The sequence below is a fragment of the Diadema setosum genome, chromosome 6 (assembly GCF_964275005.1).
Source record: "Diadema setosum chromosome 6, eeDiaSeto1, whole genome shotgun sequence".
In the NCBI taxonomy this organism is placed as follows: domain Eukaryota; kingdom Metazoa; phylum Echinodermata; class Echinoidea; order Diadematoida; family Diadematidae; genus Diadema; species Diadema setosum.
Genome location: NC_092690.1, coordinates 14,748,468 through 14,775,909, shown reverse-complemented (window position 1 = coordinate 14,775,909; position 27,442 = coordinate 14,748,468). Strand labels below are relative to the sequence as shown.

The 27,442-nt window shown below is 37.5% G+C and overlaps 1 protein-coding gene across 1 annotated transcript in view; it reads right to left on the bottom strand.

Annotated features, from left to right (window-relative positions):
- The window catches only part of LOC140229560 (transcriptional regulator ERG-like), a 90,791-nt gene extending 63,643 nt beyond the window's left edge, over nucleotides 1-27,148 (bottom strand). The window contains exon 1 of the mRNA XM_072309807.1: nucleotides 26,863-27,148. Within this exon, the coding sequence (XP_072165908.1) occupies nucleotides 26,863-26,880 (18 nt within the window). The 5' untranslated portion in view covers nucleotides 26,881-27,148. The remainder of the gene's footprint in view (nucleotides 1-26,862) is intronic.
- Between the last annotated feature and the right edge of the window lie 294 nt (nucleotides 27,149-27,442).

Here is a 27,442-nt window from a genome sequence, read left to right as displayed (position 1 = left end):
GAGCTACGGATTTCTGTTTTTCTCACCTCAGCAGGGGAGAATAGTCGCTATAAAGTAAGGTAAATGTCTGTGAAGTATAATTGTGTTGAATTATATATCTTGGTGTGTGTTGGTGTGTCTAATGAAAAGAGGCTCATGCTGCATTCACAGCGCTAATTTACAACTACACGAACTTTGTAATGTTAGGCAAATGTCTCCACATCAGGGTTATTCATTTCGTTTGGCATATAATCTGATAACACGACTAAAAACATATGTTTGGTAGTTTGGTAGAGCAATACGGAAATATACGAAAGCGAACGATTGTTACTGACAATATCGCTCGTATATACACAGAGAAGCCATTACCATTCTACCAACATTTTAGACACTGATAATTTGGAGGAAAGCAGAAAAGTTCCAGGAGTTCGGTGCGTTGAACGTGATTGGCAATGCAGTGGATCTTTGATTTTTCAAACTTTCTTGTTCAAACAATCTCTTCACACATTTTCAGCAAGCAATTTGATATGACTTAGATTCACTCCACTCCCTTTAATGACCTGTTTGATCGCTTAATGTATTTCAGATACCGTTAAGACCGTGCCACAGTGTGGTTCCTCGTCGTTAAAAACCATAGAAAGCTTATAAAAACGTTGGAAGGCACTTCCGGCCTTTGTTCCCTACGGGTTTCCGTTCGAGTTTCCGGGATGCTTCGAAAAGATAATGTCAAAGTTTAAACCTCCAAATACAAGCTGAAATCGCACTGCATACTCCGAGATTGCCCTGAAACACACACACTTCAGTTGGCACAGATTTGGGAACGTAAATGGAGTGAGAGTGAGTTAGGAGAAAAATTGGAGAGAATACAAAAATCAGAAAGGCAAAGTATAGAAAGTTCAAGGATGAATGTTTATCAATTCATCTGTTAGAGGCCATTTTCAGTTTCGGTTGATCAATATTTGTTTGATTGTGGCCTGGTTGCATCTGCCATAACACAAATCTATTTTTCACTGTGTGTATGGATGGTTCATATCAATTAACATCAACTGGTCCGGTATGTAAATCTTCCATTTGGCGTATGAAGAGATATTTCAAAGTACACACCATGATTACGTGACTATAGCTTTAAGAATATTCCAGCTTGTGATACATGCTACCTTTGCAGATAGTAGGGAATAGATTATTAACTTTTTATGTTATATTGAAGAGACATGCAGTATCCATCAAAGCAAAGCATGATGGTGGAAACCAGTACTAATTACGTAAACCGCCGGCTGCTCGCTACATAGATGTAGGAAGACGAGCTACATTTGGCTCTTCTCGATAAGCAATCCAATGGAATAATTTTGATTTACGAGCTTTTTTTTTTTTCGAGTTTCCTGCGAGACAGATTCTGTTTAATATCGAGCAAGGAAGTTTCTGTGAACGGATAAGATACTCCAACTGTGGTTCGTTACGTAATAATGTAGGAATGAAAAGACATTGATAAAGCACAAGACTCTCTCTATTATATTTCTTTCTTTTACGGTTTGGCGCCACAGTCGTCTGCACACAGACTCATGCCAACTTTATTTTGAAAGCCCCTTCACTGCATGATGTTGGTTTGCTGATGCATGACAGGTTTGTCAGGAACTAGAGTTTTATGTTTTCCAGCATTCTGCCTCAGTTTTACCCTTTTAAGTTGTTGTAAAGATTATGTTTTGTTTCGTAATTGGGAGAATGCTCTTTTATATCTTTCAGTAAATGAAACATAGAGAGTAGTCCTTGATTCAACTTGGGCAAATTCCATTTAAATGCAAATTAAATATCTAACTTAAAATTTCACTTAAAGCTGAAATGTTGCCTGAAAAAGCTTTCCCAGTTGACTCGACCTGCCAAGAGGTAGAAAACAAAATGGTCGTGTTAAACTGGCTCCTTAAGCTGACTAGTATATATTTATCCATGTTTATCTGCAGGCTGTATGTTTATATCTAAGCATGGTATGCCGACCATATTCATCTTGCAGGAAGTCTATTTTCTGATGCGCGCTCTTGCCTAAAAACCGCGCAAGGCTTTTGTTGATTGCCGTGGCGGAGAAGATCGGCTCGGAAGTCATTCTCAACACTCGTCAAAGCGTTGTAGGAACAGGTCCAGAGTGAGATAAGATGTTCTCCATTCTGAACCTCCAAATTAGACGGTGAGCTGGCAGAACACTGTCTGTACGGCGGCCCCGAACTCGTGACTGACTTTGGCAATGGCACTTGTGTGCTACTCTTTTTTTTTTCTCTCTCTCTCTTTCCCTCCACCGTTCTTTGGAAGATTTCACTTGTGGTAATTTCCCTAAATTAGATTGGGAATCTCCGTTCTGATGGGGAAGCAGTTCCTGGCTCTTTCACGATAAGGCAGGAATTAGGAGGGAAATTCCATCGGACGTTAGCTACCAGGCTCAGACGAGTTCAAGCAAGTGTCAGTCAGATTCAGGCGCGGCCGTGACAGGCGAGGACCGCGAGCCCACACCGTTCGCTATACTCGCCGCGACTGTCACGGCAGTTAGCACGGTAGTCATGATTGTATTCAGGCTACACAGCATACAAGGTCGAAACCACGTTTGTTGTTTGTTGCTATTCATCGCTGGATTTTCGTACTAAAATAGTTCAATGTCTCTCGCAATTCCATCTCCACTATGTTAAGTTTTTTTACAACATTTGATTTACGACTAAAATTTAATTAGAAATCCGCAAACAGGTTATACTCTCTCACCTCAGACTGAAAATCATTCCACTATGCCATACTTATTGATTTTTCTTTCTTTTTTTCTCTTTTTTTTTTCTTCTGAAGTTAAGACGCACATCGCTGTACCTAGTATCAAACGCCTACATACGTGGAGCAGTGAAAGTCTGAAAGGGTTCAACATAACATCTTGAATAAGCAATCTCACGCTACTGAAAGTCTGTCTGATTTGAAAAACAATGCTCTCCTAAGTATTTGAATTTTTCCACAAGTTGCCAAGTAAAAGAGAAGTTGGAATGCATCATAAATCACGGGTACTCAGACAGTGTTTACAGGGCATGTTGACAATAGACCATTCCAGCAAGAACAATCGCCCATGATGACAGTATTTGATAACAACTAACCAACAGAAATAAGTTACTTTCACAGAAAAGTATGAGAGTATGTTTAGCCAAGTTTAAACAAATAGAAAACAAACAAAGCAAGCCAAACACATTGTGTCACTCTGAGGGCAGGGAATCTCTTTTAGTTCGCAATTCTGATTTTACATGAACAACAATTTATGTTATCATATCTACAGCTGGAATCCATTTCTATCAAGGCAGATGCTAAATTGCTTTCAGTGATTATCAGGGAGTGGCTAATTTCACGAGATACGTATATTTATGCTTGATCTCCAAACACAAATTTAATGTAAAGTACTTCTTTACACAGAAAGGTTTAGCATAAAACAAAGGGATGCGTCAAGGTAAAAAGATATTGAAATAAACCGTTTTCGAAGTAATGTTACTTTGTATGGACATTCTTCACAGGTTCGTGGTAGAGAAGATATACTAAGGAATACACATCTATGAGAAATTTATGGTGGCCTGACACTAGCCCTTTAAGATGAGAGTGCCGGAGCATTGTCCCGTCAAAAAGAGCGGTAGTGTCAAAATGACAAAAGGATACGGGTGCGTAGAAGCCAGGTTTAAACTGCACTTGTTAACTATGTTTCCTGATTGAGGTGGATCGTGGGGGGAGAGCGGGGAAGGCTCGGCTAGCCAGCGGTTCAGCTCACCGGAGAACCCCGATGAGTTCTACTCGTTCCGCTGTGACGGGAAGAGATTTGATTGTGTGGGCCTTCCTCCCTGTTCCGTTGTTGTGACTGGAGTGGATATGAGCACCTTCCTACTCTTTCTCTCTATCTCGCTATCTATCTATCTATCTATCTATCTATCTATCTATCTACCTACCTGTCTATCTCTCTCTCTCTCTATTTATCTATATATCTATATGTCTATCTATCTATCTATTTATATGTTTATTTTGTTTCTGTATCATTGTGAACAAAGATAATTAAATTAACGAGATTATTTCAAACTATAACCATTGCCAAAAATACAGAATTAATTAATTAATTCATTCATTCATTTATTTATTCATTTATTTATTTATTTATTCATCTATCTATCTATCTATCCATATGTTTATCATTTTGTTTGGGTATATCATTTTGAATAATAATAATTGAATTAGCGAGATTATTTCAAACTAAAGGTAATCATCACCAAAAATACAGAATATATAAACTGAAGGTGTTCGACCTTCATGAATTGTCGATATTGATGTGCACAGGTATCAGGTATCTGTGTGTGTCTTTGTAAGTGTGATTCTATTTTCTTTTGAGTCTTTCTCTCAGAGCAACTTAAATCAAGATTATCACCGTCCTCTCAATCTTTTTGTAATCACCTCTACCACCACCACCATCATCATCATCAATACATTGTACCACAATTTCAATGATACTAGTGATAGCAGTTCTGGTCATGATGATAATGATGATGACGATGATGATGACTGTTATGATGATGATGATAATGATAATGATACTGATGATGATGATGATTAAAATGTTGAAAGTACTGACAACAATAATGATAACAATAATTGTATCCTTTTTATAATTGTCTTCTAGATTCTGATCATTAAGATAACCGTAATCACTACCACCTTCACGATACACAATATCTTGAAAATTCCTTAAACGTACTTGAGGTGTCTCTGTTGTGGATATCATCCTCAATATGAAATTTATCGTTACTAGTTTATTCGTTTTGATCTAGTGCTTTTAATACAATACACAATTATTGCTTAATAATGATCTTTTGATGATGAATTTCTTTTCCTTTTCTTTTCTTTTACCTGAAGCTAACGTGTGTTTGCCTACCCCTTCCCATGTCGACAAGACTTTTGGCTGTGCTACAGACCGTCAATTATAAAGCGAAACAGCCTTCGCTGAAGTTTCAATAATTTAACGGTATGTTACTCTTGAACGTTACTAATGATGTTTATGGATTCCCCTCTTTATCTGGTTGTGCTGTTTTAGCACTTTAACACAAGTGAAGGAAACAAAGGCTTGTGACTTTGTTTTGTCATCAACATCGTCGCAATTACTCTATTTGAAGTACCGTAGAGACATGCGTTTCTACTGTTCCGCTTATTCCTGCAGACAATACGTTCCGACTGAAAATAACTTACACAAGACCAAACATAACTTAAACAGGAGAGGAAGTAATTGCTATTGAGTCTTGTATAAATTTTCAAATGAAGATAAGGGCACACGTAATCGGCAATGCGGTAACTCTGTAGAGAAGGTAAACAGAATAAATGATTCTATGAAAATCAATGTTTACAGCTATAGCATTTTATCGAAGGATCTGTAGCGCAACTTTTACAGGAGACTTTCAAGCGTGCTTTCTCAGAATTCACTTGGAATTGGGATTAGTACTAAGATATAGCAGGACAATGAGGATACCACCTTCGAAATATGACTTAACATTTTGCTGAATATTCATTTTCCTTCCTATTTCATCAATCCGACTTTGCTTTTTGTTTTTGTTTTTGTTTTTAGGCAAGAAATATGAAACTGTAGCAAGAATCCCTGCTTATTTACGTGGAAGGTGCGTGCAAGAGAGGTACATTGTACCATTTGTTACGAAAAAAAAAAGTGTATTAATAGGCAATTGAGTTCTATGCTGTCGATTGGTGAAAAAAAGATGCAATAGTAAGTGGTGAGCGTCGGGGCGCTCAGCTCTTACTGCATTGCAGGCAAATTCAAATCTGTTGCTTTATTATTTTCGAAAATTATTTTGTCTCTGGAAAGTACTTCATATGTAAAAGTCCTTGAGGCTTAAAAATCATGAAAAGAATTGCAGGGGAAAATCCCACTGTCGCTCCGGCGTCTGACATTCTACCGATCACACAAGACGGAAGTTTCAACTGAAAATTTGTCGAGAACAAACCGCTATGTCATGTGCCCATTTCCCGCTACCTATGCAGAATTCAGGAAGATACAACAGATCATAGCATGATAAACATTAGTAACAGTCTATGTTGACAAAGATGACGCCAACATCGATCTTTTTGTTTTACTTTAAAATTGTAACTCATGATTATCATGTAGTTAAATAAAAAAATAAATAAATAATGGTATTGTTAACGTCCTGTGGCTGTTCATCGATAGCATTTCAATAAATTTCCACAGATTATAAGGGGAAGAGACAACTATTATATAGAATCACGACACCCTAACATTAAATACCCGGAATATTATATTCAGTAATTTGCACATAACAAAAGAATGAAAGAAAATAGATAGCTACAAAAGACAGAGTTAAAGATAGCCAGTGAGATAGAGATAGATATGGAGATAAATAGATAGAGAGAGAGAGAGAGAGAGGGGGAGAGAGAGGAGGGAGAGACAGACAGACAGACAGACAGAGAGAGACAAAAGTTCGTCAGAAATGACAGGGGCTAGCATGATGAAATGAATATCAAGAGCGAGTTAAAAAGAGAAGAAAACACAAAAATTTATGAATCAAATAAGGAGAGATGTGGATTATAAGCTAATAATGTAATGAGGGTGCTGCGGAATACAAAAATTGAAGAATGCAAGCAGTGTAAACTAGGTGGAAAGAAAGAATGAATCATCATGCAGATCGAATGAACGCAAAAGGAAAAGATAGAAAGAAGGAGTTAGGAGAAGGGAGAGAGAGAGAGGGAGGAAGAGAGGAAGGTGTGTTGGTAGTGGATGGTTCCGAAAGGGAAGACACAGTGGATGTTGTAGTATCCCGAGAGGAAGGACAGGATTCTCATCTATTGTTACCGTTGCTCTATGACGTCACCAACAATCTCCCCTCAGTACAAAGTAACTGTCAGGTTCTTTTCTCTCCCCCCCCCCCCATTCTAAACTATGTAGACTGAGCTCCACCCACATACATTTCGTCACCTATCAAAGCAGTAGCCTTGAAAAAGGGGGAGTCTTTTTTTTTTTTTTTTGGTCTCGTATTGTTACAGGAAAATGTATCTGAGACCATTCTTTCTTGTCGAGACATCATCATTCAACATTTACACGAACACAAACATGTTATTGGTTCGATATGATCCTTAAGAAATGTTTCCTGCTTGCAACAGTCAAAACATAATATAGGCGATTAATGGAACTGCGTCTTAGTCTCTCGTTACTTTCGTTAATGATCATTAAATTCATAATTACTTTCAAGACGCATTCGTCTCTTATTGATGGTCGGACTCTCTTTATGCCTTTATTCATGTTTTGTTATTGTTATATTCGTTATCTTTCCACTTTGCATTGGTAACCTGGATACGATGAGATAGAACACATTTTCATTGTCACAGCCTCGATGTATGAAACTACGCAAAACCAGGTAACTAGCGTATATCATTGATATCAAAACGCCTTGATTGTCCAGCTACAGAACAACTGCATGTACCATAATCTTATCATTCTACAAAATAAATTTAATGCAATCTATATGTATTTGCATACATATCTATCTATCTATCTATCTATCTATCTATCTATCTATCTATCTATCTATCTGTCTGTCTGTCTATCTATCTATTTATGATCATGCGGAAAATTTATATAGCGCCGATGAAGAAAATATTTGTAAGCGCTTTGCAATTAACAAAAGAGAACAAACATATAAATCGACTATTAGTACAGATAATCCACATCTATATAATCATCTTTTCTGTTCTTGAAATAAATGGGTTTTGAGTTTCTTTTTTAAACATAATGTATATAAACTTATATGTAGCCTATATGTATATGTATATGTATATGTATATGTGCATGTATATGTATAATATCATATAATTATGTGGGTGTATGTGTGCATGTGCAGCAAGGCAGGGGGTGTCATAATTGTGGAGATGGCTATACAGGAACCAGTGGTTTACACAGAGGTCACACCAACGCTTTCACGCAAACTGACAATTATACAAACATTCGACCAGCTCTCACTTCCGTTTTGTCGTAAACATTGTTATCACTGTTTATGCAAAGCCTGACCCCAATACAAAAAAATGCTACATCTTTTCGAGAAACGCATCAACTCATACACAGTCAACATCTTTTCAAAGGCCATCAAGAGGGATCTGTGAGTTGTGTTCGACTTTTTCCGCTCTGTTGACTGCATTATTATTTGTAATACAGTAACCATATCGGAAAAGACTCTACTTTACTGTGAACTCAATCTTCTGCAAATAATTCCAACTGAGACTTGTCAGTAGTAAGCCAGACAAACCGAGAGAATGATGATAGCCCATTGATTTATGTTGGACGGAAATTAACACTTATCCATCACTTGACTTTATCGAAAGAACGTAGAGTGTGCCTTGAACTATTATTCCTGATAACGGCAATCCGATAAAGCCTTGTGTAGAAGAAATCGAGGGCAGTGTCATTGTAAAGTGGGAGTAAGGTGCATGTTAGCAGACAAATTCATTCCATTAAACAAAGGTTATTACATGGCTCCATGTTGATATGGCACTTTCCAAAGTAAAAATTTCATAGTCAGTCCAAACACATGTGATATAAGTAGGTAGATCTGAAAACTAAGGTAGATATGTACATAATATGTATATGTATTATTATGTTCAAGGTGTTCAAGATGTTAAAATTGGTACGAAGATTATTACTATATCACTTGATTATGTTGAGGATATATAAATTTATTTCTTGACTACATGTTCCATGTTGCTGTACTTGTTATCAATGCAATGAATATAAACTTCGTTTCCTTAGAATGTTCAATTCCTCGCACTCTATTACTATCAAAATGACTATTGTTTTCATACAATGACACTGAGAATCAATATTGCTCCATTTCTGTCACCAATGCAGCTACAACTGTTGACTAATCGAAGGATTCCCCCCCCCCAAAAAAAAAAAAGAAAAAAAAAGAGAAGATCTTTAGAGAAAAAGACATCACACTTTTGATCAAACTCATCCCAGTCCCCATCGCTTTCCAATGTTCATGTAAGATCTCATCCTACAATGTGAACCGGGTAAAGGTTCCCCTTGTGTGCTGTGCAGTATTTTTCATTATTCTAGGACTTAAAAAAACTTCGATACCTATCATGAAATTAACTTAATCTGCAAATTTTTGTATAATGACGAACAAAAATGGTGGAAAGTGTGGTCAAAGAGAGTTTTGTTATCAAAGCGGGTATCAATACTTGCTGGGTCACAAAAGAATCTATTGGTTAATCAGCTGATCCAGCAACAAGCGAAAGATGTGAAAACACACACACACACACGCACACACACACACACACACACACACACACACGCACACACACACACACACACGCACACACACACATATAAAGACGCAGAGTTCTTACTCTCTTTTTCATGCAATCTTCTTCCTTCTCTTTCTTTTTCTCTTTAAATAAACTGAGTGGGAAGTTTGACGCTGCTTATCTCAAAGTCAAGTTCTCGATATTAAATCACTCATGCTGCCTAATTGAGTGAGCCAAACCTGTTCCCCAAGAAGCCAAAATTGAAAATATCCTACTTTATTGCAACTTTAGTGACAAAGTGAATTGCCCATGGCCAAGGTGAACGGTATGGGAAAGCTGTACACGTTGTACTAGAATTAAACTACTCTATAATATGATTGTCAGTGTTGATGTATTAATCAGACCATGTCTATCTTATGTTTTCAAAGGATCCTTAACTAATCGTCAAGGGCACGAACGAACTTGAAATATTGTTTGCATAAATCTTTCACATCAATGCATTTCTTTTATAATAAGTGTGCATTCGCAGTAAATCTGGTAGAGGTTAGAGGACGAGCGGCTTTAAAGAAAAAAAAAAAGATGGAAAAAGAACCTGATCATGTCAGTGAGTCAGGTGCACATTGTTTACCTGTGTGGTATTGAACAGTTGGTATCAATGACCAGACATCTTACACCATGCAATCTCGATACCTCATTGCCAATTAAAGCACAAAATAGCCTTTCTTTGGGCGATATGATTTCCAGCAATTTCCTTCGAAAATGCCTACCAGAAAGCTCCACACGGCTTTCCGTTCAGATCAACCGCTCTTCATTCGCTTCGAGAATTTCTCTACCATTTCCTTCCTTGTTCTGCGGTGTGGGTTTAAAGGAGGTCGATCTTCTTTGCTACCTATTCATTTTCCAGAATATTCAATTCTTACACGACCTTGGACAAAGTGTGATTTGATATTGTTCGTTCTTCACCGTGGTATGTTTTGATTGGTATTATCGCTATTTTGTAATAATTTGGCTTTATTTACGGGGGTATAAAAAATAAATGAAATGACTTCAAATGAAAATGTAAATAAAAAAGAATAAAATCCTTTTTTTTTGTAATTGTGAAACTATCTTTCAAGGTTTTAAATCTTCGTCCTTTGATCGCAATAGGAACAGTGTAAACACTTTATAGCTACATGACTGGCATACGTGCACTTTATCATTCACCAAAATTGAACCAAGTGCTCCAAAAGCATTTTCGTGCTATTTTTACAAGCAATAAAAACAACATTTATGGCGAAGAATATTAGGCCGAAGTAGGGAGAAATTACCCTAGAATAAATCAAGATCACATTGTTCTAAAAGAAAAAATACCATACCTTGTCTCAACCATTTCATCAACATGTTCGTTTGTTGAACAAACATAGCTATTTCTCTCTTTCAGATCTCGGAAGATGATTTTTGCTATTAATTTTCATGTGATTTTCTTGATGTCCTTTTACAATATGGATGGCTAAGAAAAATGATCACTTGAACATACGGTCTGCGGTGCTCTTTAGCTTAAATTGTGGCAAAAATGTGTCATCAAAGCGATTCATTGTCAATGTCATTTATATCAACTCGGAGAATTCCCAAGTTCAGATGAACTGATTTTTATGAAGGTTTCTCATTGCACTTAAACATTCGCTTCAGGGGTATGATGAGTGTTTGTGTGTTTGTGTGTGCTTTCGTTTTCATACTTAGAAAAAAAAAGTAATGTCAGCCCTCATTGAGACTGAAAGAAATTTCTGGTATATAATTCTTATCATGGAGCTACAACACATGCTCTTACTTTATATCACTACATCCCAAATCGATCACGTGATACTATGTTCTCAACTATGTTCCGCTTTGGGAGACAACGATATCATATCTTGTGAAATCAACGTACCATCAACGCCGATTACCAAGTGACAGAGGTCACTGGATCTATTCTTGCAACCCTCATTGGCTAGCAAATTGACTTAAATATTCTCCTTACAACAGATCTTCCAGACCATCAGTGTTCAGTGTGTGCTAAGAATGAATGAACTCTTTTTTTCCTCAAGGTGGCCGACTGTGAAAGGCCTTAAATCACTCTCTTGCATGACTAACGCTATCCAGTAATCCGCTGCTATATGATATGTTTCGGATACAAGTCATTACTGGTCATTATTTGGAACTCATGTGAAATATTCTCTCTTATTCGCTCATCCTACCTTCAATAAGATTCCACAGGTAGATTACACTCATGAATGATCAAGTACTACAGTCTCCATTCTTTCCATCTGGTCAAACCAACCTTATTTATCTACTCTTAGAGCCTCTCGAAATTCCCTGGTTATTGCATTCGAATAGATGACTTTGTAAGTACTTACAATTTGATTTAAAAAAAAAAATCATATTCTGTACATGAACTTGTAAATCTCTGCAAAAGGAGGAATATGGGGTATCTAGTTTTGATATTTTTTTTATTTTTTTTTATTTTTTTTTTGAGAGAGAGGCACAAGCATAGTTTCATTTTCGATATTTTGAAGTGTCTTCCTGGCAAACGTAAACAACAGATTATAAGTGAGCATACTTGTTTATGAAACTCACAGAACCCGCTACTCATTCACAATAACATGTATGTTTCATGACAATGACATACAAGAAAATCTTGCTCGTGTATTGGCTATATATGTTTGAGTATCTGTAGCGAGTCAATATGTCACCACACTTGACTGAAGTACTTGCTATTAGATTGGAATTGGGCACAGTTCCTCTTATGTTCCGTTGGGATTCTAAATTGATTTATCAATAATGGCGGTGAGAACACTTTGTTTTGAGGCATGAAAACCTCCCCTATAATAGACATACAGGGTAACTTGTGGAGGAGTGGTAATAGAACCAAAATAAAGCTTTCACTCGGATTACGAGCATCCTTAACATACCCACGAAATGCGAGACAGGATCATGGAACCATTGCAAGACAGTAATGTATAGATCAAAGAAATATACCAATGTGACGTATGAACACATAAATAGATGTATCGTATATAGATGTATAGATGTATAGATAGATAGATAAAGAGATTGAGAGACAGAAAAAGAGAGTAAAAGATGATTTACAGATCCCGCTAAGTTTAAAGGAGCACACTACAGACTGTTCGTGAAAGGCGATTTAAAGGCAGAGACCCTTATTTGCAAATCGTTGGTAAGATTCGAATGGAATCGAGTTCTGGGTAGATCCAGGTAACAGCAGTGCATCACGTAATGCAATAGGTGGGTCACAGAGCAGTAATTTCCTACATTGCATACACTGCAATACAAATGGATGGGATGTTACGCCTTTAGGAATCTCATAGATCGCTTCCTCTCTCCCCTCCTAAACTCGGCGGCAATTTCAGCTGAAAATTGATTTATGCTTTTTCATCAATGTCGAATGATTTTTTTGGGGGGAAAAGAACTTGGAGAAATCGTGATGATTGAAAACAAGGGACGCTATATACTGCTTTGAAAAGGCTTGATGTTGCTTGTTTATTTAGGTTTTTGCGAATGGAAGTCTAGATTCGCTATCTGATTACAAAGCTAGGTGAGATTCTGGGAGAAGGTGACTCGACTGGCTGTGATTCTTGGAATACACTTAAGCTTAAAGATAGAGAGAACAGCAACACGTTGGGAAGGAAACATCGGCCAGTGGCAGTATTAATACATAGAGGAAGTATAATTCAACTTGCGGGCTCCAGTAAGGAAATTCAGGGAGAATAGAAACTATTCTGCGAGAGTGTCATCTTCTCCGTGTCACATGGACATCGTCTCAGATTGCCGAGAATGGAGCGATACGATACAACCACAAGCAATCACGTTCACTCACAGTACTGCTTGGATTCAATGCGGCAGACAAAACTGAACAGAGCAAACGACCCCCCTTGCCCAGAGTATCGGCCAGAGACGGACATATAAGAGACAGCGATGGTCAATCTGACCACCAATGATAGATCAGAAAGAGAGAGAGACAGACAGTGATACAAACATATAAATTTGACATATCGTGTATACATACACATGTATGTAATATATGTGATATGATAGAAATATGCATATGATTATGTATATTTATATATAAGATATATGTATATTCAAATATGTGGATGTATATATATATATATATATATATATATATAGAGAGAGAGAGAGAGAGAGAGAGAGAGAGAGAGAGAAGAGAGAGAGAGAGAGAGGGAGAGATGGAGAGAAGAAAGAAAGAACCAAGAAATAAGAAACCGTACAATATTTGTTGTGGGGTTTTTTTTTTTTTTTTGGCAGAGAAGAAACAATCAGAAATGCACATTCAGGAAACGCAGTGCCTTACTTAATGGCCAAAACACTTGTGCGGAGTCAAATGTTTTAGGCACACTTATCACGAACTCTGCATATATTTTACGATGATATCAGCATCAGACACGACACATACACACTCCTAAACCTCTTGTGTGTGTTTGTTTTTTGCCACAGCTATTTCCTCCTAGTGATCAAATGACAAACTTCTACCCCGAACCATGTGTCACATAATAGGTCGACATACGAGACGACGGGTCCGATCTAATGACTGTGGATCTTTTCTTGTCGCCAATCACAGTATGTGAACTCTGATCGAAAACATCAACAACAACAAGAACAACATCTCTGTTCCACACTTTGACCTGAATCAATTCGTGGTCATACATGAGCCCTAGTCTTCAGGGAGTCGTTTTCAGACTACAATAAATGTTTGATACTATGATGATTAATTTTAATGTATAAGAACGTGGTATTTCTTCATTGACCTGTTGCATTGTAATGATTTATCAACCCCTTCCTAGCTGTATCAAGGGTGATGGCAACACAAAAGGAATCTATAGATGCCGCAATCTTTGAAAAGTTTATATGTAATCATGACATGTTTTCAACTAATATAAAAATGTACGAGTGGGGACACTGACAAAAAAAAAGCCTGCTTCAATAGCTAACATGGCATCCTGGAAAGCCCAGACACATGTTGTAACAAGACGAACATTCTACCTTTTTCTTTCTCACACAGCTACACTGTCTTTGCACAAGAAAGCAAACTTTGGATAATCATAGCAATAATCTATGCCGAATATTTCCATCAACAGATATCATCTGTCTTGTGGAATTTGCAAACACATCTTCAAAACCAGGAAATAATAGACTTCTGCTCTTTTTCCTGTAAAGATATGGTTCCATTACCAAGGCAACATGACCAAATAACATTTACTCATCTTTCAAGCAGGAAGGGTAGGTAAAAGACATAAACTGACTACTGAGTTGCAAATTTCGTGTTCTCTTTTCTTTCAAAAAGAAATCATTTACAGTACCATATTTCATTTCCTGATGATTATCATTAGCATTGAAATAACTGTATGTTTTTCTTCGAGACTCTAAAATAAATCTTTGAGGACTGAACACTTGTTTGGACAGGGGGGGGGGGGTAGAGGTCTGGAACCCACGCACTATCTCAACAAAAATATTCGCGCAGCGTGCAGAGAACATTTGGATCTCTTAAGAAACCCGAGACGTCTTATTTTTGTCTCGGACTCGCAAGGAGCTCACTTAGCGTTGATTTTATCCTGCATTGTAATGGATGGGCTAAAAATTATGTCCATGTTCAAGGCAGACAAATTCCATAAGCTTCATGGAACCAATAAATGTTGCCTCTGGTGGAAATGAAGTGTTGGAATCTGTTCGGACTTAATACCTAGCAATCAATGAATATATGAATCACGAGTATAGCCCTATTTTTCGTGAGCGGGCCTGATAAAACATTGTTTTAAGGTGCATGATTCATGCTATCTCTTGGCAGAATGATATACGAATGATGTTTGTATCCGCTTAATATCACTCATGAGTCTACTAGAGGGGCTGACCAGACCTGTAGTAGAAAAAGAAAGCAGAAGAGGAGGGAAGTCGCCTCGATCTAACTTCTGAACTCTTTGCACAGTCTCCATCATAAATGTTAATTTTGAGAGAGTGGGCTGCAGTATCCAAGGACGAAAGTCATTCATCGCAAGAACTTTGCATGTCCGGCATTCTTGATTTACGGCAGGAAACTATTGCGATTCCTCCCTTTTGTCATTTCCGGGTAGCATTACATGTGCAAACTCGGACATCGACTAAACGATATGCTTATTGGGCAGTGGGCTAATTTGGAGGTAGTATCACACTATGAGGGTTTCCATTAAATCGATAACACTTTTCTCTCAGAGCTCAGATGGCAACATTTTTTGCTTGCTGTGGGACTAAAGGAACAAATCAGCGTAATGATTTAGACAGGTTTGGTATAATGATTATGTCAGAAAATTACCTTCTCCTGCTCAGGGTAGATTCTTATTTGAATCTCTCAAACGCTTTTTATCTTACAAGTAAAAATTCATTCTATGGGAAAGCTGACGTGATTTCGTACCATTTGGTGAAGTATAAGGATATCCAAATCTCCTTTGATTACCCAATTTTTTTTGCCATCAGTATAACACTGAAAGTCTACATTAAAACTAAACACTGCATGTTTCGCCTTGGTATCTGGAAACACACAGGGCTGCAAGATATAACATGAATATGGATGATATGATTATGAAGAATGCGTATGGTAATATGATCATGCTTTTTCCTTCATTTACTATTCTATTCATAATTCGTTCACTCCGTTCATACCACCCAAACTGAGCACGCTTTTGATTAGAAGATTCCAAGCGTTTTGTACATTTTGCTTCATCCGGACAAATTTGAGAATGCCTCATATGCATTATTATCATGCGGCTATGTATAAATGGGCAAATTTTTATAGCCATGCTATGATAACATAGTTGTATTGCAGTGTGCAGTTTCGACCGCTTCTAAGAGATTTTTCACAATATTTTGCACGTTGCATTCATCGTTTAGTTCCACAAAGACTAAAAATATGCTCCTAAGCAGCGTAGGCGGTGTGGTGTCTGCTAACACATGGCTCTGCTATTGACAGAACGAAACACGACATAGTCATGAATGCTTTGCCTATCATTCTAGGCTCTCGAACGTAACATGGCGTTCACAAGCAAGGGTGATGAATTGTGTTTGAGCTATTCGAACTCATAAGAAACAACATTTTGTTCAATACGAAACAGAACAACACATTGTCTCTGGTTGGCTATATACGTGTTCATTTTGAATTGAATGAGAAGAAAGGAAAAAGGCTTCCAAAGACAGAAAACAAAGGCAATGTCATGAAGAAACCAGAAGCATTGTCTGCATTCACTGTGTAGGGAATTGATGGCATTGTAGTCAGCGTGTGCATTTTGTTGCTAATCTGGTTGCTGAAACAAAATCATAGATAGTAAAGTAAATCTTCGTAGAGTGGATTTCTTGGTACAACACCTGATTGAAACTAGAGCTTATGAAAGTGTTCATATAGATTATAATTTAAGTGTCGGTAGATGGTGGCAGTGGCGACTAAATATGTGATACCACCACGACTCCACCAGATATAACACAGGATAGGACGGGGTCAAACACGGTGGATATCATTTCATTCTCGTCTCGTTATGCATCCTTCGCCAAATTACCATAGCATATTCACATTAAAGCCGAGAACGGCTTGCGCTTTCGTTGTCAACAAAAGCCATATGAATATCAGGAGCTTTTCAAGTACGAGTTCGACAGTTTCTGATCGAACCCCAGAGGTGGTAAGTTAAGAAACAAGGTATCAATTAAACAACAATATTCATTATCACCTGACTTATAGGTAGATACACTGCTTAGTAGTGTGATGTTTCATTTTCAATAATTGTTCGACTTTGCTAGCTGACTGAGCTTTACATGTAGGATGATGTTGAAATGCATGAAAGAAAACGAACACTCTAGCGCACACATGCTTTGAGAAATATGCTGACACTATACCATGAGATCTTTTAACAAATATCAACATGGAGATCTTTTAACAAATATCAACATGGAGATCACCCATTTACTGATGGTTTATTCTAATACTGCGTGCATGAAATTTTAAACCTAGCAAATTCGGTCACTTATTTACGTTTTTAAAGTACATTTAGCGTTTGCTTAAGCTCATTTCATGGCTTCAAATTCATACAAAACCAAAGAGTCAATGCAGTTCAGATTTTCCATACTAGAAATTTGGTTAAACAACGCACTTATGCGCGTGCATCTAACGGTCTATTGGTATTTGCAAATCCAGCACGTAGGGAGCCTAACTGAAGAACCATCCTCGCAGATAGTATCGTCAACTATTTGAAAACAAAATTTGCTTGGAGAAAAGAGTCTTTCGCCGATATTCTACGGCGAATTAAAGAGAAAATATTTCAGAAATGTTATATGAAAACACATTTAGCGGTCAAAAGAGAAGATAAGTTTAATATCACAACTCTAAGTGACTACGGTGGAGTTATGACAACTTTGCATGTTTTCAGTGATAGATAAGATTTAATTAAATATACGAATTTCATTCGAAATAGAGGAATTATTCAAATATAGATGCAGGTCTCCAGTGTGACGACATAATCACAGCATTTAATTTCCAAATGTAATTGTGGCCAATATGACATTTTATGAAAACATGTGAATCTTTCGAATTTTGATACTAATAACTTTTCGTTATAGTTGTCTTCATGTGACTTTACTGCAAGTGATAAGATTTTTGCATTCACGTAAAAATGTGAAGACAGAGCATATATTGTGTTCAGTATGAAGTATTTAGATTGGATTGACAAAAGAGATTGTAAAAAAAAAAAAAGGAAAGGAAAGGTTTCGTTTTGGTAAAACAGGTTAGGCGAGAGTAAACCGTGTGTTTATCCCGGAAAACGCCATTTCCGAGACAGGAAACGCCTCGCTGGCTGATTAGGTTTTCAGACGGAGTTTTTTGGGGGAGGCGCGAGGTCTACATTGGTTTGTTGAAATAATAACGCGCCTATTGTATGATAACGCAACAATGTAAAATCACAGCGCTGGGGTGAGAAGGAGCACAGAATCGTACGATTTGCTGAACTTTTCTGCATTTATAAAAACGAAACAGTTACATTTTTCCTAGACCTACGACTCCCAGGATGGCGTCATGGAGTTGATGTGGCCAGATGAGAAGTGTTCCATGAGATCACCTTTTTGAGTGAAATAACTGGGAAAGTGTATCTTATGTAGGGAACTCTTCCCCATGGTTCTATTTCATGTTTTATCCTATCTTAAATCAGTCAATATGGGCATCCATTGATATAAAGTAGAGAACGTCGCAAAAAGAGTTACAAATGACCCCAAAATATAGAGATGATCAAAGATGCGATGAATATTGGAGATGATAATTTCTGAGTTTCGCACTTGTCATGCTCTGAGATCAGGAAACAGACGTAAAGTCTAGTCGAATGAGGGACTGGTTCTACTGAGAAATCAGGCAAACGGCCTCATTAGGTATGTATCACCAAGTAGGCATCTAGGTTGTAGAACGCGATCCACATGTCAGTCTAAACCAATCGTTACCACCCACACAACACCCTACGTTGATGTTGACCCGTGAAATAATTCCTGAACAGAGACAATTTACTCAGTTTGCATCAGCGGTTTCACGAGTCGTGAAAGAGTGTTGTCAGTAGGGTTCATAGTGAAAGGAGCTTAGCAAGTAGTGTCTGTGTTGGTGTGTTTCAGTGGTTTCTGCCAACTGATGGAATATTGATGCTCATGTCGGGATTATATGTCGCCACTATATCTTACAGGGAGACAATCCGTTGTAGACTAAACAACAGTTTCACTTTGAACGTGGCAACCTCTTTCCTAAACATAAGGTAAACAGAGCATATTCCATATCTAGCCTGTGGTACAGTCGTGAAAGCAAAAAGGGTCGTTAACCCGTAGTCTCCAAGCAAAGTCGTCAAGCAGGCCAGAGGATTGCAGGTTGGGCGAGTTTAATGTGTCAAGCTGCTCATACACCAGAAAGTTTTCGGACTTTTCACTTACTGTATTTTTGGTTCTTTAAGATGCTGTCACAATAGCAAGACAATCTACAACTCAATTAAACAGATCTTCATTCCTGTAAAATTTAAGAATTCAAACATCCACAAAAACGTTCCAAACAAAGATTCTGCCCTTGACATTATCTGACAATCATTGCTAAAGTGCAAATATTATTAGCAAAAGATATTTGAATGCATATATCCTAGACTGAGCATAACTTGTGTAATTACTATTATGTTCGTTACTATGATTAACGAAAGAAAGTGCAGGGAAAGTTATAAACCTATTTGATATTCTACCTAAGTTACAGAACAAATAAAGGCATGGGCGGTCTCTGGAAGTGAAAATTTATCCTCAACTCATGTTAGCTGCCCATTGCTAGGTGAAACAATTAACAGATATCATACGCATGTTCCATGTACGAGTTTCAATCGGTGTCTATTACGAAATCAAGACGCAATACCCTATCGATATCATGCACAAGATATGTGGTCAAAACATTCACGACAACATGAGATCCTTTCATTAAACTTGAACATGTTGACCCACACTCATACTGAAAGTCAATACCCCTCTACTTCTTTTTGGATTCACCGCAAGCATGTTAGAAAAAATTATTAGAACTCTAGAGACGATCCAGCTTAAACTTTTGAATAGTTCTGCTTTCATGGAGGTCCTAAATTACGCGTATGAAGACAAAGCGAGACAAATAAAAATAGGAGATTAATTTAATGTGGTTTATATGATGAAAGAAAATAAACTTCATTCGAAATCCTCTGCCTACATTAGACCCAGGGCTTGTTTGTTTATTTGTTTGAATTCATAAACAAGACGAGAACCTTTGGTTTGTATGCATATTTCTCAAGAGAAATTTTGCTCTTGTCTTTCGAATCAATGTCAATTCAAAGAAAAAATAAACGAAGATATGTCTTTGATATAGAATCAAAACATTACCAACCCCTCGAAGGGGTGATTTACATTGACCTCTATCACTGCCTATCAATAACTGCTTTTCAATTTCAGTGACATTTCTCATCTTTTATGATTTTGTACGATTTATTTCAGCATCTTGAGAAAAGAAGTTTGATATCAAAATGATATGTTCACTTTTTCCTAACCGTTGAAAATTTATTAAAATCAAATTGATTATGCCAGTTATTTACTTAATAGTATGAAATATGACAAACTTTGATATACAAAACAATTACGGGACATGGTAAATGTAGATGTAGAATTCTACAGTGACGGCCAGTTCCTTATATAAACTCCTCAAAATAAGTTCTGCAATTAAAGTTCGGTATATCATACTTCTCTAATACCCACATTATCTTCATTAAATATGATATCATAAGAAAGCCTTATTAATTATAACAATGATGACAACCATGTGGTGTGGTTCAGTGATCTATATTTTCTCATAAAGTGAACAAATGAGGATTCCTTCTTTAGTGACATGGCTGATGTTGGTACTTGACTCGACACGGGTCGCTGATGTCCCTCGCTGTAGGATTGAGGTGGGCTCTACTCGTATACTGCCCCTGTGCTGTCAGGACAGGAAGCTTGCGAGAAGACGAAAGTCACACATTTTTCCACTCCTTTTCCTCCCCTAATCGTCACCAAAAATCAGGAGCTGAAGAAGACAGATTAATTTGTGACTTTACGTTGCTCCGATATCAGCTACCGAGAGTGTACAACGAGTGCAGAACAGCAAAGATCGGTATCAAGCATAGTTGTTGTTTTTTATTTATCTATTTATATTTTCCCTTTTCTGTCGGCTGTGAGGCACGCGCTGGGATAGAGACAAGGGATCAAATCCGGGTTTGATTTAAGGCAATCTGGATTATCGTCTCATGAAATAGGTCAATAGGATGAACCCCGTCTGATCCCTTGCTTCTCTAAACAATGTTAAAGTTTGAAATAAACCATAACTATTTGATCATTATCAAAATTCCGGAGGTCATAACCTAATTTTCTTGTAATCGCTTGAGCACGAGCTCGCAAGAAGTGACATCAATGTAAGTCTAGAATAGCTTCTGTGAATATCTTTATGGACTGTTATGCATTTCAAAACACTTAGAAGGGCAAGAGATTTACCACTGGGGGATAATCATACAAACAACATGTTTGTAATAATACTTAGTGGATGAATAAACGGGAAAACAGGGAGTATGAAGAAAATATATATTTATACTAAAAGCGGATAAGGACCAACGACAGCGCAGGATTTATTAACCCATCAAAAGGCAACGCAAGCAGATAAGAAAATAGAGTGAGATTGGATGAGTTAAGGATGCACGAACACGGCTAAGGCACGATTCTTTTTTTTCTGAGCTCTGTTGAGCTCGTTTGCACCCTGACGACAGGACTGCAAGAGATACCTGTGAGAGGTGCTGATCAGCCTGTCGTGGGTTGTCGACGGGTGCTAGACAGGTGCACTGATAGAAGGAACAAATTAATTACACAAACAAGGCACTGGAAAATTGCGTCGAACGCCGAAACGATGAATCCTTATCCGTGACACGGGAGTGCATACCGATAAGTCGATATTCTAATTCCAGAGTCAGGTGATGGAATACACCGTGCCCTGAAGTAACTCAAGAATCTAATTGCCGTCAATGTCATAGAAACTGCTCATAAATGGCTCTTAGCAATCTCAAATGGAAAAGTGATATTCAGCTTTACCATTTATAGCTCTCCTCTTTATTTTCCGAAAGTGATAAAGTGTTATGTAGGTTGTAACAAATAAAAGCACTTGTGCTTATAGACTCGAGAGGAAAGTTAATGACAACTATAAGTGTTGCCAAGATTGAGCACTAAAAGCTTGAAGGATTCATATACAACGGATCAACATTTGCTACTCACCCTTGATGTGACATGAAATATTGAAATATTTACCAGTCATTTTCACAATGAGGGGTATGATAAGTAACGTCGTAAAGTAAGTTGAGTCAATGTAGCCCATTAAACCAATAACGCATCACAATACCATTTTTGTATCCATGTTGAAATGTTAATCTGAGTATTCAACATGTGAAAGTAATCTAATGATTTCATACTATATTGTTGAAAGGAACCACCAAAGGTCCGTTTAAACGCATATTTCACTTTCATGTGCCATTTAATCATGAAATGTAACCTAACACAGGATTTCTTAGAAAGTTTGGGGGCCTATTCCTGAGAACTATGTACAGTAGCTTCCAAGCTCGGGAGATAATTATATCATTAATTATGCCCGTGACGCAGCTTAAAGAACCGCTTTTGTGGGCAAACTTATAATATTAGAGCATATAGTTCAGTAAAATAAATGCAACCGTTTACGGGATACTTTGGTGCACTGTCATAGGGCGTCTGAAAACCCCTTCAATATAGTTCTACAAACATAAAATCTAAACTTTCGTGCCTCAATAGTACTGTACCGACTGCTGACTAGAGGTCCAATTTGAGACATTGGATTCTGATTTCCAATCCAATATCCAGACTTAATGACGTAGATGTAGAGAGATCTTATTTAAGAGTATTATAACCACAGGGTGGGGATTTTATATCCCATCGCCGGTCAGTATAACGCAATCCTTCAAGACACAATAATTGAAAGTGATCTTTTTGGGAGACTATTATCTTAAAATGGCAGGAGGTAACCTAAAGCGTTACCTTACCAAATACCACTGACAACAGAAAAGATTTTCAGAACGTCAAATGTCTTTGACTTTATGACATTTAATAGCAAGATTTGCATACAAGGAAATTTCTCTGCAGTATTGGAACAGCATACTCTTTAGGATTTTTAAGAAACTGACCTGTTTCTGTTGTCAAAAACAGCTATAGACAATTCTGTTACCTTCCTGTCTGGATGTAGCTACCAAACTGTTTGTCTCTATAAATTATCAACTTCGAGCATTTAACATTCAAATTTAATATTTGATCGTATTTCAAAACAGCTACAGAAAATATCAATTTGAATGCAAAAGTAAGCGGTGTGAAAAGAGAAGAAATATTTGTTACTTAATTAAACAGAAGGGTTTGCGTACAGTCAAAATCTATGATCACTATTCAAGTCGGCAACGCACCAAATCGGTGTCATGAACTCGAAAACCCTGCAACTCGAGAGTGAGAGAGAGAGAGAAAAAAAGTCGTTAGCCAAACATTGAGGCATCTTCAGCTATTAAGTATCTTACCGATGCATTGAGTTCTAATGTGTTTTAAAGACAAATTTACCCGTTATCACTGTTTGCACACGTTTGAAGTTACTTCCCCTGGTTCCGGAGTACGCATAGGCTCGAAGGCTATCACTGGGAAAAACACAAATGCCAAGACTTTTTTTTTTTGCCTTTTTTTTTTTTTTTTTTGGTTGAGTTTTCAGTGGTTTTTGAAAGAGGAAGACAATCCGGAGAGTAAATGCTTCTTCTTCAAATAAGTTTTACTTAAAAAGGGAAATAGCGACGGAAATTCAATCTGCTCATTTCTTCTTCTTTTTTAATGTACATGTACGAAGTTATCACAAATGTATTGATATGATATAGTGGAAGAACGAAATTTGGAAGAACGAAATTGTCAAACTTTTAGCTTAAAAAATAGAATTATTAATACTTCAGTTTAGACAGAGGGTCTTATAGATTTTCGCAAGGCCATTTGGAAAATAAATTTTGGTTGCTAATGGCTCATTATTTTTGTTTCTTTGATTTTAACTATAAGAAAACTATTTGGGGTCACTTTTCTTAGGACTACTTTTCACACGTGGAGAGAGATCAATTCTCAGGAAATGTATCAGATTGATAAGTCACACAGCGAATGTAGATGTGTTGATATTAATTGGATTAAGCCAACAAACATTTAGATGATTTAGATTCAGCTACAATGGTTTCGATTTCTATACTACCTGTTGAATGACCCCAGTGAAACTTGTACAGGTGATTGCTCAAAGAATTTGTTGGTGTTTTTTAATGCTTGATTGTCTATCTTGGAGAATTTAAGGACAACGGTTAAACAGACTGTAAAATTAAGGTGGAATAACATACCGGCATAAAGAGGGAAAGATGTAGAAAAACTCTGCTTTGACCAAGACCAATTTGCATGTTGCAATGGTGATATGAATTTTATGAAGCATGTATTCTTTTTACATGGAGAATGTTTTGCTTGAAACGTGTCCATGAAATTAATTATTTCTACATTAATCGTATGCATTATGCAATTGGGATTTATTATGTATTCAACAGCGACTGTATATTCAAAAGAGAGAAAAACAAAAGAGGACTCGTAGTAACTTACGCAAAATACCACTTCTAGTGATTTTGATCATGCTTTCTGATTCTGCCAAAGTCTAGTTAGAGAAGCGATGTTTTAAGCCCGCATACTGTCCATATTTCTGTTATTTTACAGTCTATGTAGCATGCTCATTTTCGGTCAGATAAACTAGTATAGTTTCACAGCTAGATACATTCACTTCCTGCCAGTAAGAGCAGCGTAGATAAAACGAGACATAATTTTATACACATATTTCCTCTTATGACAGCTAGCGCTCACTTACGACTGGTGCCAACGAGAACTGAGTGATAAAGGCTTGGGAGCTACGCGCAGACGGTTCGCGATAGCTAACATGACCAGCGCGGCGTATGGCGTTCAGCGCCCGTCCGCTTGCCCGAAGTGTTTGGACAGCGGAACGGGTTATTCAGGTCATGTATATTATAGACAGTCATGACGAGCATTAGAGTCATTGTTGTACCATGTTGAATTATTCTTCGCATTACCAGAGGTGCATCGAACATGTTTAAATTACATTAGACAAGATGACAAGAAAGGCATTGTTATGGGATTATCTCTCGATGAAGATTAGTCGCTGTTACATTTTAACCTATTTAACGGAGTGTAAAATGCATAATATTTTCACCCAAGTCTTCTGCGAGAACAACTAGCTAACATAAACAGCAGCCATGAAATTCACTGCGTTTGATGTGTAAAAAAAAACACCTAACAATCCTTTCTAGTCAAATAAACGTGTTGCATTCCACGGAAGTAACACTGTTGAAAGAGTAGAAGGTAATTGGGTATAGTGTCGAGTGACAAAACAGAAATGTTCTAATCTACAAAATAGGAACATAATTATATAGGAACATATCCTACAATGACATATTCACTGAAATGTCTACAGTCTTTCATAATTCAATTAATCTATTTGAATGTAAAGACGATCGTAACTGTCTCTTGAATGTCTTTCTTTCGTAAGAAATTCAGAGTAATAAACTCTCACTTATCGTGTAATTATATGGCAAGGTAATTTTAACAAAATTACTTAAACAGACTCTATATCATATTTGAAGGCTCAAGAATATCACCACAGAGCAGATTTTATTTGTTCGATTTTGGTCCTGCTTGTACATTTAAAACTTTGTTTTATGTGATAGGTTTTTTTTTTTTTCAAAATTGTTTTCAGCATTTTTTTTTTCAAAGTAGGAACGTGCGATGACTAAATAACGTAGGTATTTCATTTTAGCAAAGATACTAATTAAGGAGGGAAAAAAAAACTGATCCGAAATGACACACTCGGTTTGCTGTTTTGCATTAATGTCCCGTTGAGCATCAAGATTTGAAAATGACTAATTACTTAAAATGAGATTTCAATTCCTGAATATGGTAATTTGATTAAGTAGTAATGTATGAGCTTTAAACGTTGACAAATGAGCCAGGTAGTCACTCTTTTATCAGGTAGCAAGGAAAAAATGAAGCCTATTGTTTTGGCCGGACCTTGGCATATCCCCACCGGTACTCATTGAAGAGTTTTTGTCACCAGTTTGCACGCAGTAATTATGGGCTCGTACTGCGAAGGGAAACAAGCCATGTCCGTCGCGACAGCCAGCCACCACCGGGGAAGCTCCCCGGGCCTGGCGCTTATCGGAAGCGGCTGGTAGAGTTAAATTTCCGCTCGGGTTTGTGGAGAGGAAAGCCTCTCTCAAGTAGCAGAGCAGGGCAGCCCGGCAACGTGCTGGCCTGGTCTGGCCTGGCCCAGGCGCTGGCTCGCTGACAGCCCGGTCTCCGGCTATGCGTGCACAGGATATCTCCTGAATTGTGACGCAGTAGAGAGTTTTATGAATGGATACCACTCAAACCACTCTCCTTAATGTCTTTCAAAAAGAATCCAAACATGACTTATCTACAACAGCAACAAGGAGACATATAAATACATGTTTTTCTACTTTTTCTTCCTAAAGAAAAAGAATCTGATGTTTATGATTTTGTCACGCACATTATGGTCATAAAGTTGCTCATAGATATTATTTACTCATTAAAAAGAGACATTAAATGGCTGTCAGTAGTTCCTAGCATCCTAAACGTAACAAGAATCGATAAATGAGTAGTAAATTTGCCACCCACAAAATCTGGTTTATCACACTGTAAAAATGACAATCTTCTCATGAACGAACAATCCTGCTTGTTTAAAATAAAAATCAATTTGCAGCAGGAATGACAGCTTCATCACCGATAATAGTCGCTTTGTTTACACTGTTAGATTCATATGAAGCAGATCATATATATGGCTTACGCTGTATTATCTGTCTCTAAATAATGAGTGTATTCGGGTATAAAATACACCGATGAGTTTAAAGACTGTCTAATGAGACTTACCTTAACGACAGTATCCATCGTAGACTAGTGACGGTGGCTCAACTCCGGAATTTCTTGGGATTTGTTTCTGCGGGGATCTGTCAGTGCGAACAAAGATTTTCTCTGCCAAAAGCTGCTAAAAGTAATTTCTCCTCGCGAAGTATTAATGCTCTTTGAAAATGGTATAGCGACTTGAGACGGACCAAGTTTTGTCCTTGTTTTGCCTCCTTCAGGATTGTCTCTGGCAGGCAATCCGACTCGACTGTTTTGGGAGGAAGGTAGTGTTCTCCCCGTTCCTCTTTCTTCTCTTCTAGCCCTCTCTTCTTTCCTTCTTCCTTTTCTTCTAATAGTGACAGAAGTCAGCTGATAAAGACACGCGAAAAGCGGTAAACGAGCACAGCGTACGTTCCCCTACGTACGAGCAGCGAGCAGGCGCGCAAACTTTTATTACCAATACAACCACTTGATGCAGCTTTGGTATGTTGAAGTGTATTACGTGCGTATGAGTGTGTGCGTATTGGTGTGGGTGTGTGTTGGTGCTGATGTTGGAGTCACTCTGGATGTTGAGTATGTGTGTGTACGCATTATGTGTATTGTGCTC